An 11,806-nucleotide genomic window follows, 5' to 3' on the forward strand; every position below is an offset into this window, starting at 1 on the left:
TCACAACTGTTTCAGAGACTGAGGAAATTTGCCCATCAACCCTTTTCCTGGGAGATGGAGTCACAATAGTCTAAGTCCATTGACACTGAGATAGGAAATCTCAGAGCCTCCTCCCCAAGGCCTTCCCACCTCCTCGTTTCCTCTGTATGTGTGTGACATACCACAACCTTCTCCAGTGAGGGATGACTTCACCTGTGACTGCCTTACCTTGTGTGGTGGCGAGCATTTGTAAGATGTTCATTCCCACAGTCCAGGTTTTTCTGTCGGTGCTGTGTCCATAACTTATTCATTTCTTTATTCATATATCTTTATATCTATTATCTTAACTGATTGCTACAAAATTTGTGCATAGTCACCCCCATTTTACCACTAAGGAATATGAGTACCAAAGAGGCCAAGTGACTTGTCCCATGTTAATTGGCAATTTGAAGAACTGGAACTAGAATATATGTGCTCTCTTTTATCTTAACTTCTGAAATATAATAAACCAGGGCCAGAAGAATGGAAGCATAATTAAAGAGAACAAAAGGTTCAATTTGTGTTGGAAGTGTGGCTGTGCTTGTTAATTGGAAAGAACACTTCAGACAGAACGCTAGAGTTTAATCCTACGTTTGGTGCTAACTTGAAGAGTGACCTTGAGTGAGTCACCTAGTCTCTGGACTTTAGTTTCGTAATCTGAAAAAAAATAGGATTGGACTAAAATCAAAGGTTATGTATCTGAGGCCTGCACTTTTAAAATATTTTAATACCTATATTTCTATGTAATTATTTCCTTTTAAATCCTGTATATTCACTTAATATATTTAAAACCTCATTCTGAGAGAGGTGCATAGGCTTCTCTTTACTACCAAAGGGGGCACATCTCTCTCTCTCTCTCTCTCTCTCTCTCTCTCTCTCTCTCTCTCTCTCTCTCTCTCTCTCTCTCTCTCTTTCTCCCTCTCTCTCTCTCTCTCTCTCACACACACACACACACACACACACACACACACACACACACATACGCTCAAATGGTTAAGAACTTCTAGAGTAAGTAACCTCTAAAGTGCCTTATAGCTTTAAGATTCTTTGAGTGTATAGATCAATGAATTATGAATCCAGATTGAATATGTAGGTCTCAAGCTCAGGGAGGGTGGATCTCCTTTTGGCTTGTGTTTCTAGACAAAGATAAAGGAGACCAAGACATCTCATCATTTATGCCCATAAGTTGAACTCAGTGAAACTAAGAGCTTCTTTTGATTCAGTTTCATAAAATGACTGATTAAATCACCAATGGTGACCAAAAGGCATGAAGCTATAAGTACTTACATCATCTCTGCTAGGAAATATGGAAAAGAATGTTCTTAGAGAAGTTTCTAAAAATACCTAAAAATTTCAGAATCTTTCTTTCAGGGCCTAGGTAAGGAAGTCAGATCTCAAGAAAACTCTTCTGACAAGGAAGGAATTTCAGAAGTTCTCAGATCCAGCCTCAAGTAAAGATGCAGCATTTGTAGCAAACCAGTGAAGGCAGTAGTCACAAAGTCTCATTCTTCAATTCAAGATCGTTTCTCTCCCAGAATCCTCTTACTTCAGAATGAAAACCTCTGATTTTCATTAAGTCAGTCTTTGAAGGGCAAGTGAATGTTTCTTAGAAGGTAGATGAACACAGATAGGCACAGTAGAAAGGGCAAGATAAGAGCAGTGGAAAGAAAAGAGGAAGATCAAATTATTTGAACCTGAGATACAAACTTCTAAAATTCACGGTTCTGGAGACCTGAGGTCTCATCTTGATTTCTCAGTATGAATATTGACCTTAAGCACCCTCATCTTCTCTCTGGGTCTCAGTTCCCCTTGTTTCTCAAGGGAAAATGGATATGCTCTCAGTAGGAGTCAGAAAATCATACATTCAGAGGTGCTACAGACTTTAGATGCTCAGATCACTCATTTTGCAGATGTTCAGAATATAAATTCCTTGGGGACAGGGACTCTTCCTTGATTGTAGCCTAATGCTCCTCAAGCTTGCATTCTCAAATATCCTTGTATTCCTAGTGCTTAGAACATAGTAAGCCCTTAATAAATCATCTATCTATCAATCTAAATATGAATATAGAAACTGAAGTACAAAGAGGTTAATTTACTTACTTATAGTTACTAGTAAATTAGTAAACATCTAAGTCATAATTTAAACCCATTTCTTCCTAAGTTCAAACCCATTCCCAATCCACTATGCATACTTCTCTAGGTTTCTGATGTTCTCTCTCCTAGGGATAGGGCTGATAGATTAAGGACACCACATATATTGCTTAGAGAAATACCTTTTGCACTTCTCCTGCCCATTCTTCATACAGAACTAAGTTCCTTAGTTTCTGTCCTTACCAATGCCCAGTCTGAATTTCATTAGGTAGACAAGTGGAAATTGATGTGAAGATGAGTAAGATTCTCACCACTTAAATTGGCAGTAAGAAAATGGATAACGGCACGGCTTAGGATGGGGAACAGAATATTAAAACTCAAGGAATTTAAGACCTACGGGACACTTTGACTGAACTAGCTCCAGAATCTCTGAGAGATGTCCCCTATTTTTATAATCCAGTTAGTTTCATACAGGGAAACCTTTTTCTCTAAGAAAACATTTTCTCTTGGCCCTAAAATGAGTACATCCTAACCCCAGATGTTAAATGAACCCTAACCCTTTCCACAGATTAAGCACCATCTCTTACTGCAGACCAAGCCCCTGAGGCAGTATGGCCCAGAGAAAGGGATGCTGAATTTCAAGTCAAAGGTCATTGAACAGCTCATTTCATCTTTCTGAGTCTTAGTTTCTCATCTATAAAATGAGGGTGTTCTATAATTCTATTAATTTAGCCATAGGTTGAGATCAAATGCCAGCTAGCATAGACTATATCTTAATTCAGGCTACAGCTTGAGCCTTGAAACTGATCACAGGCTAAAAATACAAATTGGCCATATTTTCTTCAAGGCTCTTCTTGGGAATATCAACAAACATAGGCCTAGAAAATAATTTTGGAAATTCCTTTCAATCTCTATAATTGAGCAGCTTATCAGACTGTGTTTAATCTCTTTCCTCTAATCACTGCCTTTTGTGATAAAATTCAAAGTACCAAATACTGACTTGTCCACTTTTTCATTCTTCTCCTTGTGGGCGCCACTCCGCCCCCCCCCACACACCTCATTCCCTACTTGCCACACAAGCATTACAAGAAAGATCTCCCTCCCCTGGACTTACCTAAGCTGTAGAAAAACCAGGAGAAACTTTTTTTCTTCTCACCCTTTGAATAGAGTTGTGAGTTGGCTGTTTTCTGGGTCTCTCACATGTTTGGGCATTTATCTCTGGTCTCCCATCATACCAATAAGTCTGTAATGTGTAACTGCACTTCTGTTTTTCGTCTTGGGAGGAGAGTGGGGAAAGTGAAAATTAGAAGGGTATTCTGTGAAGATATGCTTAGTCCAGCTCACATGAATAAATTGTTCTTTCCTTCCTGGTCTATTTGATTAATATATTCTTGACCAAAAATTAGAGCAAAGGATAGAAATTCCTGGTTCAAAAAGCCAGGACATATGTATGTGGATAACAAGGTTCTCCTTTTCCAGATCCCTTTTGGACCAAAAGACACACTTCTCCCACCACTAAAGGACTTAACCAGAAGAGAAGGAGAACTTGAAGAAAAAGGAATAGATGAAATAACCCTAGAATGGTCCATTAGCTGCTCTGAATACTGAGATTTGTTCTCTTCCTTCTGACAGTCAATCTGTCTCTGGTAGCTTCTTTAATAGAAGGAAGATGAGCATTTTCTCTACCTCCCTGGGATCCAGGCCTCAGCTCTCCAGTCTCCCTTGGGCTCTGGACAGTGGTGTCTTGCCGTGATGTCATGGGAGCTCCCTTGTGACCATGCCTTTTTAGCAGACTCCCCACTAAACTCCCAACATTAAATTACCAAAAATATCTAAGGAAAAACACATCTTCCTTTCTTTCTTTATCCCCCTTTCCAACTAATCTATTAAAAATTTGATATTATTTGACATTGTTTTTGGAAATAAAAAGCAGTTTCCTACTTTCCTTACTTTCTTTTAAAAATGGATACATTGAAACTACAAATAGTTTTAAACTCTATAAGTAAGAGTTCTTTTGCCACTTTTAAGTCTTTTTGAGGGCTCTAATAAGCAATGTTATTGAAATGGTTTAAAGAAATGATATTCCAGTTTACCTCAACCAGTATTTAATTTAGCACTCACTGTGCCAGAATTGCAGATAAAGTTAGAGGTAGATTTCAGATAACCTGAATGCTAGCCCAGGGTTCTGGGCACTAAACCAATAGTTCTCCAAGGCAGAGTATGAGAAGGGATTCAAGCAATATTTATCATTTTGATCCAGGTGTAAATAAATCATTGTTTTATAGAAAGTTGAGCTATATTGTCTCTAAGTTTCCACTCAACTCTATAGGTCTTTGCCCCTCACTAGTGGCTCTTTAAAATCATCCTTCTCATTGTCTCTGATGTGGGATGAATAATAGTAGTAGTAACTTAGCACAATGTCTGAAATACAATAGGTTCTTCAATATTTATTGATTTGGCTTGATTTAGTAGTTGTAGGAATAGCAGTAGCATCTGGACAGCAGTAATAGTAGTAATAGTGCTGTAGAAGAAAGCAATACCACGACCTCAATTATGTCATAAAATTAGGAATTAATGTTGTGCCAGTGAAGTACACCTAAAGTCCATGGTTTCCCTTGAGTAAAGTCCTAATAAAACTCCTTTGACTAGAAGGACTAGTCCAAATGTGGAGGTCATGTATGTCTCCGTAGAAGAGAGAGAGAATCAGGCAATAGGGTAGGTTTATATGGCCCATACTAGAAAGGGTATTTTATTGGTAATTGACCAAGCAAAGAAAAGAAATATTTTTTTTTTTGCTAATCAAATTAATAGAGGAGTTCATTTTGTTTAACATTGGTCAGAGGCAGTCATTAAACAGAGAGAGTAGTTAGGTGGGAAGACAAATCTCAGTGTCCTATTTTAAATAAATCTAAAACATCTAACTGAACCTGTGTAATTTTGTTTGTTTCATTTCTATACAAACTAGAATCCAGATTCCTCTGTTATGCCCCAGAAAAATTGTCATGAAGATCATTTTAGCAATGGTGTTGATATCATGGAAATATTGAAAGTTCCCTGGATGGTTCCTCTCTGGAGCTCCATTTTTGTAGGATGCCCAATCAAACCATGTCTTCATTTCTCACCAGGCTGCATTAAGGACTCCTTCATAATGTTCCTGTTCAGAGAACCTTCATTTCTCAATCATTTTTAGCTTCCTTTTTTTTGTGTTGTCTTCCTCCATTAAAATATAAGCATCTAAAGGACTGGAGTTGTTTCTTTCTACTTATTTTGTATTCTCAGCACTTAGAACAGAGCCTGAAGTGTTGTGTAAGTATGGACAAATGGTTATTGACTAATTGTTACTGTTGTAGAATTTTTTCATCTTCTGTTTCATTGTTACTTTAAAATGTGAGTTCTGAAGGTCTGGGGTAAAAGGTGCTTTCAGATTTAGTAGGCAAGATCCTCTTTTTCTAGGTTTGCCAGACTCTCCAGGCATTCTGCCTACACACTAGTAAAAAGATGTTTTTGACAGATCTGGCTAAAACAAAAAGATGAATCAATTTTTTCACCACATTCTTCCTACTCCTGTGATTTTCAGCAGCCACAAAGAGACTGAAGGATTGAAAGACTTAATGAAAGGGCTATAGGAAAACTGATCCCTCTCCTTCTTATTCTTTTCCTGAGGCTGATGGGAAAAGAAATAAATACAATCTGAAACATGAAGGTTTTATGTTGAGTATTCTCATCAGAATAATAGCTAGCATTGTTATAGTACCTTAAATTAGCAAAGTGCTTACAGACATTATCTTATTTTATCCTTACAACAACCATGGGAAGTAGGTACTGGTATTATCTTTATTTTACAGATGAGGAAATTGAGACACAGAAGATTCAATGATTTTCCTAGAGTCAAATGGATGAATATTTGAGACTAGATTTGAAGTGAGATCTTCCTAACTCCAAGCTCAGCACTCTATCCACTGAGCCACCTAGTCACCTCATAACTTGAAGCATGATCAGGAAGAACTGTCTGGCAAGATCTTGAAATACTAGAGCAAGCAATTGTGAATGTTTTAAAAAATCTCCACTAAGAACCTTGTAAAGCAATATGTAGCCCATAAGCTCTGGGGCTTATTCTATTAACCCATCTTCAGACTGGCAAGCCAAGCTCCCCACCACACCGCCAGTACCTTCTTACACCTCATTGTCTGTAATCACTACCATGATTCTGGGCTGAGATCTATTTAGTCCTTCCTGGAAATGGAGGCTGGAACACATGACCTGAAGTTGTAAGAGACTAAAGTTCACAAATCTGAGACTTTACAGGTTAAGGAGTGAAACCTTCCACTTCTTCCTAGGATACCTACTTCTCCAAGCAAGACAAGTGGCCATTCATTACTTTTTTGAATGCTTCTACTAAAAGCAAGATAGAGCAAAAAAAAAAAAAAAAAAAAAAAAAGAACATAGAGTCTAGAATCAATTGCCCAGAGTTGGAATCTTGATTCTTCTGCTTACTACACAGGTGATTTTGTTCCTCAACTTACCTATCTAGGCCTTAGTTTTCTCAATTACAAAATAGTGGGGTTAGACCAGAGGACCTCTAAGGTCCCTTCCAGCTCTAAATCTAGGGCCACATATTGATGGGTAGCTTACTACCTCACCAAAGAGTCTGGTATATTTCTGAACAAGTTATTGGTACACAGTTCTTCAATCCTAATTAAAATATGCTTCTCTATGCCTTTGAACCCTCTTAAAGAACACAGACCCAATCTTTGCCCTCTTGTATTTGGCTAGCTATTAAAATAGTCAGACAGGTCAATAAACATCTATGAAGTAAGTACTTACTCTATACTGGGTACTCTATTAAGCTCTGGGGATACACACATAAGTCAAAAATAGCCCCTGCTCTGAAGGAGGTCACAGTCTAATGGAGAAACAACATGGAAACAACTACATAGAAATAATCTATTTGCAGGAAAATCTTAGATTACAGACTACAGAGACAATCCCAGAAAGGATGGCACTACAATCAAGGAGGATTGATATTTTAGTTGGGAAACAAAGGAAGTCAGGAGGCAGAGAAGGAAGGAAGTCATTCCAGGCATAGGAGATAGAAGAAAAAACACATCCAGAGTCAGTAGATGGAGTGTCATGTTTGAGGAACAACAGGGAAGCCATCATCACTAGATCAAAGAGTATGGGGAAGGGGTAATGCATAAGAATAGTGGAAAAATTCAAGGGGGTGATTATAAAAGAACACTAAGCACCAAACAGAGAATTTGTATTTGATTCTGGAGGTGATAGGAGCCATTGGAGTTTATTGAGTAGGGTAGTGGGAGCACTACATTTTCTTTTTCAAGCTGAACATTCTTAATTCCTTTCAACTGTCACTAAAGGATGAGCCTGCCTCACTCCCTAGCAAGCCTCCTACTCATTAATTAATTTCAGAACTGTAGAAGGACAGTCTTGTTTCACTTTCATGATTTCTTTATAATCCCAAACTCACATTTAAAATATATACTGGTTTTCCATTGCTCTTCTCCATCTTTGGCTATTATCACCATCAATGCTAAGCAAAATGGTCATTAAGCATTTTACTATTTATGGAACTCTACAAAGAAAGGCACACAGATGTTGTCTCTACAAAATAAAATAGACTTAGTGGCATATACCTACAAATCATGAACACATAATTAGAATAATACAAGATTAATTTTTGTTAAATTGTAATTATACTAACAGTTAACATTTACATAGAATTTTATTTATTTATGCAAGTTTGTAAAGTATACTACATATATTTCATTTAATGATAAAAACAAAATGTGAGTGAAATACATCTCAAATAGGTCAATAGTAAGTATTTTGTATTCTTTTGTGAAAGAAAGGGTATAAGATAAGAGAGGTCCAGGGACAAACCCTGAGGATTTCAAATTCAGCCTGTGAATATGATAGAGAATTCACCATCCAACTGAATAAATGAAAAAGCCACCAGTATCCTCTCATCAATCCAGGGTGAGTTTTCAAGAAAAAAGATAATGGAAGTAGTTAATAGCCTTCATGATCTCATCTCCAAGATATCCTACTAGGTCCATCAAATCTCTCATGTCCTTGTGATATGCAGTGGAGAACTGTTCTCTTCTCCAAGATGATAACAGTTAGTCCCCTTACTTACCCAGCATCACGTTGGAGTATATGGAGAATCCTAGCCCTGATTTGCTTTGTTTTGGCCCCATAGACAATGGGGTTGACAACAGGTGGAAGCAGAAGATAAACATTGGCCATGACCACATGGACGAGTGAGGTAGGGCCACCCAGCCGATGCACCACAGACAGGCCAATCAGGGGCACATAGAACACCAGGACTGCACAGAGATGGGAGATGCAGGTATTGAAGGCCTTGAAGGCAGCTCCCCAGGAAGATAGCCCCAGCACAGCCTGTAGGATTAAAATGTAGGAAAAGCCAATGAAAAGTGAATCAACTCCCATGACAGAGAGGATGATAAAGAGACCATAGATGACATTGACTGTAGTATCCGTGCATGACAACTTCATAATGTCCTGGTGGAGACAGAAGGAATGGGTGACTGTGTTACTGCGGCAATAGGACAACCTCTTCAGGATGAAGGGTAAGGGGAAAAAAAAGACAAAGCCACGGGTGAGAGCTGCCAGTCCAATTTTCCCCACAACAGGTGCTGTGAGCACTGATGCATGGCGCAGTGGGTGGCAGATAGCCACAAAGCGATCAAAGGCCATGGCCAAAAGTACAGCTGATTCCATGGCTGACAGTGCATGGATCAGGAACATTTGAGTCAGACAGAGGTTGAACTCTATCTCTTGGCTTCCTGTGAGGAAGAGACTGGCCATCTTGGGCATGGTAACAGATGAAAGGATCATATCAATGGTGGAAAGCATAGCCAGAAAGAGATACATGGGGTCATGAAGGGTCTGATCCACACGGATGATGAGGACAATGGTAAGGTTGCCCAAAGTGGCCAAGGCATACATAAAGCAGAGTGGGAAGGCCATCCAGAAGTGAATGTTCGAACCAAGTCCAGGGATACCCACTAGAAGGAAGGCTGCTGGGTGGATCAGTGTGCCATTTCCTACCACCATAGTGGAATACTAAGAGGAAAGGATAATTAAGAATAGATATCTGAGAGCAGGTTTTGAGGAAGAGTAGGATATGAGTAGCAGTCAGTTGAGGCCTTTGAATGAAATCAGAGAACAGGAAAAAAATAGGACAGAAGATGAAACCTGTAAATAAAAGACATTTAGTTTACAAAAGGTACCTTAATCCTTTCAGAGCTCTGCTGTCTCTGCCTATTCCAAGTCATCTGATAAATAATTGCAAGGATAGCTTGCCCCTATATATTTGAACAGGGATAGAGATTTGTCAGCACCTGTAATAAGCATCTCAGCCATTTGCAAAGTAATGTATGATCCATTTTAAAGAAAAATTCAGAAACTTTAATGTATATAAAGAAAAGATGTCACTGGTAAGTAGGATTCAATTTGCATGAAATTATCTAAAATCTTATTACTGGTGACTATATATATGAGACAACTACTCAAGATATATCATTTTGTGGTTGGAGTACGGGGATCAATCTATGCTAGGATCAAGGATTTAGTACTCATTGCTTTGCGAGGGTTAGAGGTCAATTCATAGCCAGGATTTTATCATTGATTTACCACTGGAAGGGACTTTAGAAGACATCTAGCTCAACTTCCTTGTTTTATAAATGAGAAAACTAAGACTTGTAGAAGTTAAGTAATTTGACTAGAGTCACACAGATTATAAATGACAGACATGAGATTTGAATCCAAATTTTGTGATGCCAAATCCAGTGCTCTTTTTGAACACATCATTGTCTCTATCAAAAACTCAATCTACAGCTAGTATAAGAATCTGAATTTGAGTTTTACCCCAAATCTATGGCTAAGTTTTGGGAATCAATTTGCAATTTGGATTAAGGTTTGAGTTTAGAATGAGGGTTCAATCTGAGTCTTTTTGACAAAAGTCAATCTACGCTCAAGATCTCAGGATCATTTATGCTCTCCAGCCAAGCAATAACTAAGATACAATATGGATAAAATAAATGATCTGGTCTACCTCACATAAATTAGTCCAAAGTTAATATATTCTACCGTGTCCCTAGCAACTTGGCAATTTCTTAATACTCAATTATTGCAAGCTTTAAAATAATCCAATTATAAACTTTCATAGCAAACAAGATAGCACATGTTCCATCTCTCTCACTCTACATTCCCATGTTCTCTGTTGTTAATCCTTGTCCTCTCTCTGCATCTAGACTAACCAGTTTCACTCATTAGGTGAGAAAACTGGAAGCTCTAGAAATAATTCCCATCCTGTGGAAGTCAAGACCGACCTAAGGCCCATAACCCAGCACATACAAATTGATGGCCTTGGAGTCACCCTAGCATATACTGACCATATATTCAAACTGGAATAGTGAAGAAGTATATTAGAGAAAGGGACTTGAAATAGGGCAGAATGAAGAAGGATTCCAGTTTCCTCCTTCAGAAAGTATTACCCCGTTGAAAGACTCAAAATAATTTAGTTTTTGGAGAGATGCCCACTGTCTTATTTCTCCAACTGTCTCCAAGTTTGGAAATCCTTATGAAGGAGGCAGATGGTTAATAAAATTCCAGATTTGGAGTCAAGAAGAACTGAGATCTAATTCTGCCTTAGTAACTTATTATCTGTGGGCAAATTGCTTGATCTCTCTCAGTTGTAGCTTCCTAATCTGTAAAGTGACAGGACTGGATTTAATTACCTTCAAAGTATTTTCCAATGTGTGACGGCATAAGTCTTTTTATTTTACCTTAAAGGTGGGGAGGGAGAATTTAGTATGAGTTTTAAAAAATAGCTTAGCCAGATTGCCCTGTGATTGGATGGCAAATGACTCCCTGACTGCTTACCAAGGGACTTGCAGATTATTTTGGAGCCCATTCTTGTCCTTTGCAGTAGCTTTAGAGAAGGCACCCCTCCAATATTGGCGCCCAGCCTGAGATGTCCCAGAGGAGCTATCAATGGCAGACCTCTCAGCTGCTAAGGATAGTATTTAGTATGTGACACAAGCCAGCCTCCTTCTTTTATTCTCTCTCAAGAGCTAGCTCTTAAATCCAACTGAGAGCAGTTTCTAATCTTCCTTCCCAAGTGTTAGCTTGTTTCACTTAAAGTCTCTTTGATGAGGTCTCATCCTTTGTCCTAAACCTCTCTATACAGACACCCCTTCCTCAGTGACTGGTAAACTCACCATTGGCCACAGAGAACAGGAGCTGCTTCTGAAAGAAGTAGATACCTAGGCAGGCTTTTAAAGCTGTGCTGATGTTCCTGGGGGAGGGAGGAAACCAGGGATACTCTGGAACTAAGCACCTGGTAGGGACCAAGGGATAAACAGAAAAAGTTCACCCTGTCACCAAGGGGGGCCAGGGATGGAAACTATGGAACTGTGACTACATCCCCTATCCAATCCCAAGGGGATAAGCTCTGAAAATACTGGGAGAAGGCAATGCCCAGCTCCCAAGCTCCCGGGAAAACTCATGCTCTCATCTCCTGCCATGGAGACACATTTCACTAGGAGCATTTTCCTCTATAGTTGCTATAGAATTGAAGTGAATCTGGATAAAAGTGGGGACAGATAAAAAGAGATAAGGGAAATGGTATTGGTTAGGAGGCTCACATTCGGAA

The 11,806-nt window shown here is 38.8% G+C and overlaps 1 protein-coding gene across 1 annotated transcript; it reads right to left on the reverse strand.

Moving 5' to 3' along the window:
• Positions 1 to 8,226: 8,226 nt before the first annotated feature.
• Positions 8,227 to 9,204, reverse strand: OR51D1 (olfactory receptor family 51 subfamily D member 1). The gene has a single exon (XM_072615637.1). The coding sequence runs from the start codon at positions 9,202 to 9,204 to the stop codon at positions 8,260 to 8,262; it is 945 nt and encodes a 314-aa protein (XP_072471738.1). The 3' UTR covers positions 8,227 to 8,259.
• Positions 9,205 to 11,806: the final 2,602 nt, after the last annotated feature.

Source organism: Notamacropus eugenii, chromosome 5 (genome assembly GCF_028372415.1).
Source record: "Notamacropus eugenii isolate mMacEug1 chromosome 5, mMacEug1.pri_v2, whole genome shotgun sequence".
Taxonomy (NCBI): domain Eukaryota; kingdom Metazoa; phylum Chordata; class Mammalia; order Diprotodontia; family Macropodidae; genus Notamacropus; species Notamacropus eugenii.